The 10,294-nt window shown below is 41.4% G+C and overlaps 1 protein-coding gene across 1 annotated transcript; it reads left to right on the forward strand.

The window, feature by feature from the left end:
• The first annotated feature begins 3,197 nt into the window (after window positions 1–3,197).
• Window positions 3,198–5,859, forward strand: LOC108296516 (DDB1- and CUL4-associated factor 15-like). The gene is given in 5 exon segments (XM_037735075.1): window positions 3,198–3,705; window positions 3,738–3,959; window positions 3,962–4,510; window positions 4,513–4,805; window positions 4,807–5,859. Coding segments are annotated over 5 exon segments (2,211 nt in total). The 3' UTR covers window positions 5,446–5,859.
• The last annotated feature ends 4,435 nt before the right edge of the window (window positions 5,860–10,294 follow it).

The following is a 10,294-nucleotide window of genomic DNA, read 5'->3' on the forward strand; positions in this document are numbered from 1 at the left end:
CACGCGCCACCATGCCCAGCTGACTTTTTGTATTTTTAGTAGAGACGGGGTTTCACCATGTTGACCAGGATGGTCTCGATCTCTTGACCTCGTGATCCACCCGTCTCGGCCTCCCAAAGTGCTGGGATTACAAGCGTGAGCCACCGCGCCCGGCTTTGTTTACCTTTTTAATATTTTGTTTATCTTTTCATAAGACACCAAAGTGTTACAATGGTCTTTGTTCATCAGTTTCCACTAACTATGTCTGAGAAGACCATGTTCCAATATAAATCGCCTCTTTGGGTCTAGCTCTGCGATTTTGTGCTGCACTTATAACAGAAGCCACACCTTTTGTTTTTATTTTCTTGATCTTCTTTCTATGTTGTACTTTTAGTCTCAATTTCATTTATTTCTGCTCTGATTTTTATTACTTCTTTTTTTCTACTAATTTGGGTTTTGGTATGTTCTTGCTCTTCTAAATCCTCAGAGGTCATCTTTAGGTTATTTATTTGGTCTTTCTACCTTTTTTTAAAAAGCGTTTATTACTATAAACTTCCTTCTATGTACTGCTTTTCTGCATACCACAGATTTTGGTTTATTGTGCTTCCATTTTCATTTGTTTCAAGAAATTTTTAAAATTTTCTTCTTAATTTCATCATTGACTCTTTGGTTGGTAAGGAGCACATTATTTAATTTTCTTGTATTTGTGTAGTGTCTGAGGTTTCTCGAGTTATTGACTTCTAGTTTCATCCCATTGTGGTAAGAAAAGATACTTGATGTGATTTCTACTCTTCTGAATTCATTGAGACTTTCATTTGGCCTAAAATGTGGTCTATTCTGCAGATTGTCCCATGTACTGATAAAAAGAATGAGTATTCTGCAGCAGTGCTTCTGTACGTGTCAGTTGGATATATTTGCTCAAGTGTGCACTGTAACTCCAATATTTACTTGTTGATTTCCTGTTTAGATGATCTGTCCATTACTGACAGTTAAAGTCTCCTAATATTATTGCAATGCAGTCTACCTCTCCCTTTAGATCAATGAATGTTTGCATTATATACTTGAGAGCTCTGATGTTGGGTTCATAGATTTTTTAAACTGTCATATCCTCTTGCTGCATTAACCCTTTTAGCGTTATATAGTATATCTTTATCTCTTTATATAGCATACCTTTATACTATAAAGGTATATATAGTATACCTTTATCTCTTTTTAAAGTAGTCTTTGATTTGTAGTCTATTTTATCTTGTATAACTACTCCTGCTTTTATGCTTTCTAGTTGCATGAAATATCTTTGTTCATCCCTTCGCTTTCATTCTCTGTGCCTTTATAGATGAAGTGGATTTCTAGCAGGCTGCATAGAGTCAGGGTTTTTTTCTTTACCAATTCAGCCTCTTTTATAAATTTTATGTATTTATTTATTTATTTATTTATTTATTTATTTATTTTGTGAGACGGCCTTGCTTTGTTGCCCAGGCTAGAGTGCAGTGGCATGATCTTGGTTCACTTCAACCTCCACTTTTGGATTCAAGCAATTCTCCTGCCTCGGCCTCCTGTGTATCCAGGATAGCAGACGTTTACCACCACACCTAGCTAAGTTTTGTATTTTTAGTAGAAGCAGGGTCTTGCTATGTTGGCCAGGCTTGTCTTGAGCTTCTGATCTCAAGTGATCTACTTGCCTTGGCCTCCTAAAGTTGATTACAGGCATCAGTCACCTCATCTGGCCTGCATTTTATGCCTTTTAATTGGAGAGTTGACTTCATTTAAGTTCAGTGTTATTATTGTTAAGTAAGGATTTACTATGGCTATTTTGTTGCTTGTTTTATGCTTGTTTCCAAAAATATTTTTCTTTTCTTATTGTCATTCTTTGTGGTTATATAATTTTTTCTGGTGATATATATTAATTAGGTGCTTTTTATTTTAGTGACTCTATTATAAGTTTTGTGTTGTGATTACTATGAGGCTTATGAAAACATCTTATAGATAGAACAAGTTATTTTAAAGAGATAACAACTTATATCATAAAGAAGAGAATAGAAACAAGGTAACAAATGCTTTTACTCCACCCTCACACATTTTTTAATTCAGTTGTCTCAACTTGCATATTTTTATTACCTACCTCTTAACAGGTTTCTGCAGCTGTTATTGTCTTTGATAGATTTGTCTTCTGGTCTTCATACTACAGATGTCAGTAGATGTGCATCACAATGATAGTTTTTAGAGTATTCTGGGTTTGTCGATACATGTAATTTTATCACTATATTCTATATATATTCAGCTGTTTTCCTTTTGCATGTTTTTTTCTTTTAGGTTGAAAAACTTTCTTTAGCATTTCTTGTAAGATATGTCTGGTGGTAGTGAACACTCTCAGCTTTTGCTTGTCTGGGAAAGACTATCTCTTCTTCATATTTAAAGGATTGCTTTGTAGGATACAGTGTTCTTAGATGGCAGGTTTTTATTTTTTTCAGCACTTAAGAAAACATCATCTCTGTTCCTCCTGGCCTGTATGGTTTCCACTGAGAAGTCGGTCCTCAGATAAATTGGAGCTCCTTTAGATGCAATTTGCTTCCCTTCTCTTGCTGATTTTAGGATCCTCTCTTTGTCCTTGACATTTGAGAGTTGCATTATTTATTATATGCCTAGGGGTAGTCTTGTTTGGGTTGAAATCTGTTTGGTGTTTTCTGACCTTTATCTACCTGAATATCTCTTTCTCAAGATTTGGAATGCTTTCTATTATTATTCCTTTGAATAGGCTATCTACCCCTTGCTCTGGCTGGACTCTCTCTTGAACACCAATAATTCTTAGTTGTGGTCTTCTGCAGCAATTTTTTTTATAACAAGTAGGCATTCTTCATTCCTCTTTATTATTTTTTCTCCTTTTCTTGTGTATTTTCAAAAGCCCGTCTACATGCTCATTGATTATTTCTTCTGCTTGATCCATTCTCCTGTTGAGAGCCTCTAATGAAATTTTCAGTTAAGCAAATGTATTTTTCAGTTCCAATATTTCCTTTTGATATTCAAAAAGTATTTCAATTCCTTTGTTAAATTTCTCTGATAAATATCTGATTTTTTGTGTGTGTTATTTTGGAGACCACTGAGTTTTCTTAAAACTACTATTTTGAATGCATGTCTGCGTGTGTCCCAACCATTTCTAGTCCCCTTTCCTTGCAAGAACTCATAAGTAAGGTCCGTGGTGGCGTGGGAGTACCTCCGGGGCTATGGAGGCCCCTGAGCCGGGAGAAACCCTGGAGTTGAGCCTGGCAGGTGCCCATGTCCATGGAGTGCACAGGAAAAAACACAAGAAGCACAAGAAGAAACACCATCAAGAAGAGGCCGGGCCCACGCAGCCGTCTCCTGCCAAGCCCCAGTTCAAACTCAAAATCAAGCTGGGGAGACAAGTCCTGGGGACCAAGAGTGTTCCTACCTTCACTGTGATCCCAGAGGGGCCTCGCTCACCCTCTCCCCTTATGGTTGTGGATAATGAAGAGGAACCTATGGAAGGAGTCCCCATTGAGCAATACCGTGCCTGGCTGGATGAAGACAGTAATCTGTGTCCCTCTCCACTTCGGGACCTATTAGGAGGGTTAGAGGGTCAGGAGGAAGAGGAGGAGCAGAGGTGGCTAGATGCCCTGGAGAAGGGGGAGCTGGATGACAATGGAGACCTCAAGAAGGAAATGAATGAGCGGCTGCTTACTGCTCGACAGCGAGCTCTGCTTCAGAAGGCACGTAGTCAACCTTCCCCGATGCTGCCGCTGCAGGTGGCGGAGGGCTGTCTGTCCCCGCCCTCACAGAGGAGATGCTGCTGAAGCGCGAGGAGCGGGCGCGGAAGCGGCTGCTCCAGGCGGCGCGGCGGGCAGAGGAGCGTAAGAACCAGACTCCAGCGGCTCACCAAGGCTGCAGCGCCCAGCGGACGGGGAGGCTGGGCCGCTGCGTCCTCTCCTACACCAGCAGCAGTGGGGATGATGACTTCTCCTTCTACACTGCCATCTGTACTGGCGGGAGTTCCGCGTCCACAGCAAGCTCAAGCTGGTCCGCCAGGTCCGGGTCTTCCAGGACCAGGAGATCTACAGCGACCTGTACCTGACCGTACGCGAATGGCCCAGCGATGCCACCACGGTCATCGTCTCCGGCTTCAACACCCGCTTGGCTAACGGCATGCTCATGAACATGATGATGATGAGCGATGAGAACCACGGTGACATCTACGTCAACACTGTGGCCGTGCCGCCGCCGGGCCTCTGTGCTGCTTGCCAGGATGCCAGGCGGGCCCACCCAGGAGACCCGAACGCACAGTGCCTGCGGCACGGCTTCATGCTGCACACCAAGTACCAGGTGGTCTACCCCTTCCCCACCTTCCAGCCTGCCTTCCAGCTCAAGAAGGACCAGGTGGTGCTGCTCAACACCAGCTACTCCCTGGTGGCCTGTGCCGTCTCTGTCCACTCGGCAGGTGACAGGAGTTTCTGCCAAATCCTGTATGACCACAGCACCTGCCCCCCAGCGCCTGCCAGCCCCTCTGAGCCCCAGAGCCCAGAGATCCCCCTGCCCTCCCCAGCTTCTGCCCTGAAGCTGTCCCAGCCCGTTCCTCTGGGTCTCCTGAGCCCTCACCCGCCATCGCCAAAGCCAAGAAGTTTGTGGCTCACATCTTTCGCCGGGCCAAAGAGGCCAAGGGCGGTGCCCCTGAGGAAGCCCGGCCTGCTCGGTGCCCGGGACCCTCTGGCAGCTGCTGCCATGCACAATCTGAGGCCCTAGCCCTGGGTGGGGAGGCAGCACCCCGGGGCAGCCCCTCTGCCTCGGAGGCGCCTGCCCCTGAGCCTGGTTACGTCAATTAACACCAAGCTGTACTATGTGCTGGAGTCCAGAGAGGGGACGGAGCCACAGGATGAGTTCGAGGAAGACGAGATCTCCCTGCCCTTCGTGGTGACCGATCTTCATGGCCGAAACCTGCGGCCCATGAGTGAGCGCACTGCTCTCCAGGGCCAGTCCCTGACGGTGGAGCTGCTCACGCTGGACTTCGAATATGTCATCAATGAGGTCATCCTCCATGACGCCACCGGGAGCCGCCAGTTCTATTCTTTCAGTGACTACGACATAGTCATTCTAGACGTCTGCCCAGAAACCAACCAGGTCCTAATCAACATTGGCCTGCTTCTCCTGACCTTCCCGTCCCTCACCAAGGAGGGCCAGCTCCGACCAAAGACCTATCACACCAGCCTCAAGGTAGCATGGGACCTCAACACAGGCATCTTCGAGACAGTCAGTGTGGGTGACCTCACCGAGGTCAAAGAGCAGACCAGTGGCAGTGTCTGGAGCTCCTACTGCAAGAGCTGCACGGACATAGTCATGAAGTGGCTGGTGCCCCAGAGCAGCGGCTGCTGCATCAACAGGATGACCAACGAGGCGCTGCACAAAGGGTGCTTCCTGAAGGTTCTGGCAGACAGTGAGCGATACGCGTGGATCGTGCTGTGAGGGCCAGTCCGCCCCGGGCACTGACTCCAACTACCTCCCCGGGGTGGCCTCTTCCCGACCAGCCAACTGATGACCGGCACTAGTGTTAGGCTGCGGAACCGGGCTGGGCAGGGCAGCCCCTGGTGGCCTGAGGGTCTGGACACTTTATTTATGCCTATTTAAGTTGGGAAGGGGCTGAGAGAGGGTGCCCCCTGCCCCACCAGCCCGAGTGCCCCGCCTTCACCGCGACCTAGGCATGGGCCTGGCCCCTCATGCATCGCCCTTTTCCTTGGCTACAGCTGTGGACATTGCCCTGGGGGAGGCCGAATGGACCCAATTCCCCCCGCCCTTCCGCCTCCAGCCTCCAGCCTACCCACCCAGGCCGGCAACCTCCTGGCCATCCCTACTCCGTTCTTAATGTAATAAATGTTTTAATTTCTGAAGAAAAAAAAAAGAAGTACTCGCATATTGCCATCTCATTAACATCTGTCTCTGGTTCCAACTTTCTCCATTTGAGGATATCACAGTTCCCTGTCTGCTGTTGTTTCTTATGGGTATGCATCTATGTTTCTATGTTGAAGGATTTTATATGGCTTATTTTGGTTTATACTGAATATGTTTGTTTAAATATTCCTTGTAATTTACTTGTGGATTTTGGGGGCTGGGGGGCTATGTTTCTGCCTCGTTTTTATGACTACATGGTACTTTAACCCATGTTTGCCTTGATCCTAGTAAACAATCAGACTGCCACCCATACCAAATGGGAGAGGTTCCAAAGTGGATATGCTAGTAGTGTTGGAAGACTGACTAGGATTCCAGCCCACAGGACTTGTGGAACAAACTTCTTATAGCATAATGTTGCTTGGCAGTCCCTCTAAGTTGGCATCTTCTTTGGCCAAGTAACAGCAGAGTTTCTGGTACTGGGGATGGTAGTCTTGTCCCCCCCCAACACACACACTTTGTCTCTGCAGAGATATGTCTCCCTTCAGGGCACCCCTGATTTTCCCAAGTGTTAAGGCAGGTGGGCAAGTTTCCTGCCAGGGAACTCAAGCTGGTGGGGAAGCTGGTTATCTATCTTGATCTCAGGTTTTCCAGTATAGAAACAATGTTTCAATGCACTTCGGTACCAGGAAGATTACAGTGAGAGTCATCATAGATATGACAGTCTACTTCTCTTATTATCTGTATGGATTTTTTGTTTGTTTTTTTCACTAATCTGTGCCTCTAGGAATTGTCTCCTTCTCATATTTGAGTTCTGGGATATTGCTGGTGATAACCCCAGCACTAATTTGTTGTTGTTGTTGTTTTCTGTGGGGAATATTAAAGCCAACTTGCTTTTATACCATTATTTTGGAACAAGAAGTCTCCTAAATGTTTTTATTTTTATTTTTCAGATATTCTGAGCAACATAAAAAGTGTTTTATAATCAGTGCTGATGATATCTAATTGTATTGTAATGATTGGTAAGTTACATCCTTTATCGTATTTTTCAGGGCTTTCTATGTATGATTCTATTCCTTTTTGTCTCAATCATGATCTTTTCTCAGTATCTCATTCTTTTTCCATTATTCATAATAACATTTAATTAGTAACGATTAATCAATTTTATTAATTACATGACCTATGTAAGGCATCAGGAGATACAAAAATTATTATGGTAAAATTATTTACCATGATAATCTCACTTCTGTTCAACACTTTCTTGTTAATGTTAATGAGTATGTTGAGTTCTATTGCTCTAGGTTAGTTTTGGCTATTAAAAAACTTTATATAAATATGATCAAAGTTAAATACCTATAAAATACAGTATGCAATTTGCATGTATCATAAATACAAGCATGCAATTTGCATGCATCTTTGTATCTTTTTCCTTTTATTCAACATTATGCTGGTGTGATTTTTCAATGTCATAATATATAGTAGAAGTTCATTAACTCACTATTATAGAAAGCATTGGATTTTTTTTTATTAAAAGTGGCCAGAGAGTAAATATTTAAGCTTTGTTAGACATACAGCCTCTGCTGCAACTGCTGAATTCAACACAGAAACACAGCCATAGAAAATGCATAGACATTGACCATGGCTGTGTGTCAATAAAATTGAACAAGGGAATGTAAGTATTATAAAATTCTATGTGTCACAAAATATTGTTCCTCTATTAATTATTTTGTTTATTTTTAAAACATAAAACATTTTTAGCTGGTGGTTGTGCAAAAACAGAAGGTGAGCTAATTTGGCCTTAGGCTCCATTAGCAGATGTTTACTATAGTGCATTCACTGCTAGGTATATACCACCATATATTAATCTTTCCACTTTGGATGAACATTTAGATTGTGCCACATTTTGACTATTGCAAATTAGGTAGTTTTGAACAACTGCATATTTTATATTTTTTGTCTTTTTAATGAATACTGAATATAACTTGAAATATAAGAAGAATTATTAAGCACAGAATATTCACAGATTAACTTAAATATATTTGGCCATAAATAGTAGATAATCTCAGCAGAAGTGTGTGAGTATGCCAGTTGCCCCATGCCATGTCAATGACAGAAGTTCTGAACTGCGGCATGCGCAATCCCAAAAAGGATGACAGTCATATACATATATTCTGTTTCTTCCCTTTCTTGATCTTTGCTGTACTAAAGATAGGAAGATAACATCTTCAACTTCATGACCCATTATTGGTTCATTGAGGTTTTCTGTTTCCTCACGGTTCTATCTTGGTAGATTGCATTTGTGCAGCAATTTATTCATTTTTTCTAGCGTTTCCAATTTTTAGCATATAGTTTTTTATAATAATCTCTACTGATTCTTTGTATTTTTGTGGTATCAGTTGTTCTTGTTCATGATGGCGTTATCTTAATAGAGATAGGATCTTGCTATGTTGCCCAGGCTAGTCTTGAACTCCAAGGCTCAAGCAATCCTTCTACCTCAGCCTCCCAAACTGCTGGGATTACAGGCATGAGCCACCCTGTCTGACCCTATGTGATGTAAGCTGTTTTGTCTCCATTTTCATTTGTTTGATTTCTTTGTTTGTGATTTTATTTATTTCAGTGTTTTTCTATTTTTTCTTCATCTAGTAGAAAGTTTGCTGATTTGTGTATCTTTTTTAAAAAGTGGCTTTTTGTTTTTATTTTCTTGATCTTCTTTGCTGTTCTTTTAGTCTCATTTCATTTATTTCTGCTCTGATTTTTATTACTTCTTTTCTTCTACTAATTTGGGCTTTGGTATGTTCTTGCTCTTCTAAATCCTTTGAGGTCATCATTAGATTATTTAGTTGAAGTCTTTCTTTTTTTAAAAAGCATTTATTACTATAAACTTCCTTCTATGTACTGCTTTTCTGCATACCACAGATTTTGGTTTATTGTGCTTCCATTTTCACTTGTTTCAAGAAATTTTTAAAATTTTCTTCTTAATTTCATCATTGACTCTTTGGTTGTTAAGGAGCACGTTATTTAATTTTCATGTATTTGTGTAGTTTCTGAGGTTTCTTGAGTTATTGACTTCTAGTTTCATCCCATTGTGGTAAGAAAAGATACTTGTGATTTCTACTTTTTTTTTTAATATATTGAGATCTGTTTTTGGCCTAAAATGTGTGGTCTATTCTGCAGATTGTCCCATGTACTGATAAAAAGAATGAGTATTCTGCAGCAGTGCTTGTGTACATGTCAGTTGGATATATTTGGTCAAGTGTGCAGTGTAATTCCACTATTTCCTTGGTGATTTCCTGTTTACATGATCTGTCAGTTACTGAGGAGGGGGTGTTAAAATCTCCTAATATTGCATTGCAGTCTACCTCTCCCTTTAGATCAGTGAATGTTTGCTTTATATTTTTGGGAGCTCTGGTGTTGGGTCTATAGATATTTAGAACTGTCATATCTTTTGATGAAATGACCCTGTTAGCATTATACGGTGACCACTGACTCTTTTTAAAGTAGTCTTTGATTTGTAGTCTATTTTATCTGATATAAGTATAGCTACTCTTGCATTTCTTTTTTTTTTGGGGGGGTGGGGTGCATGGGGACAGTCTTGCTGTGTTGCCCAGGCTGGAGTACAGTGACATGATTTTGGCTCACTGCAACCTCCACCTTTTTTATTAAAGCGATTCTCCTGTCTCAGCTTCCTGTGTAGCCAGAATTACAGGTATCCACCATCACAAATAGCTAAGTTTTGTTTTTTTAGTAGAAATGGGGTTTTGCTATGTTGACCAGGCTACTCTTGAGCTCTTGACCTCATGGGATCCTTCTGCCTTGGCCTTCCAAAGTTCTAGGATTACAGCCATGAGCCACTGTACCTGGCCTGCATTTTATGCCTTTTAATTGGAGAGTTGACTTCATTTAAGTTCAGTGTTATTATTGTTAAGTAAGGATTTATTATGGCTATTTTGTTGCTTGTATTATGGTTGTTTTTAAATTTATCTCTGTTTTCTTGTGGTCATTCTTTGTGGTCATATAATTTTCTCTGGTAGTATATATTAATTAGGTGCTTTTTATTTTTAGTGACTCTGTCATAGGTTTTGTCTTGTGATTACTGTGAGGCTTATGAAAACATCTTATAGATATAACAAGTTATTTTAAAGAGATAACAACTTATATCATAAAGAAAAGAATAGAAACAAGGTAACAAGTAATTTTACTCCATGCTCACACATTTAATTTAGTTGTCTCAACTTGCATATTTTTATTACTTACCTCTTAACAGGTTTCTGCAGCTATTATTGTCTTTGATAGATTTGTCTTCTGGTCTTCATACTACAGATGTCAGTAGATGTGCATCACAATTATAGTTTTTAGAGTATTCTGGGTTTGTCAATACATGTAATTTTATCAGTGTATTCTATATATATTCAGCTGTTTTCTTTTGGCA

Source organism: Cebus imitator, unplaced genomic scaffold (assembly GCF_001604975.1).
Source record: "Cebus imitator isolate Cc_AM_T3 unplaced genomic scaffold, Cebus_imitator-1.0 Scaffold721, whole genome shotgun sequence".
Taxonomy (NCBI): domain Eukaryota; kingdom Metazoa; phylum Chordata; class Mammalia; order Primates; family Cebidae; genus Cebus; species Cebus imitator.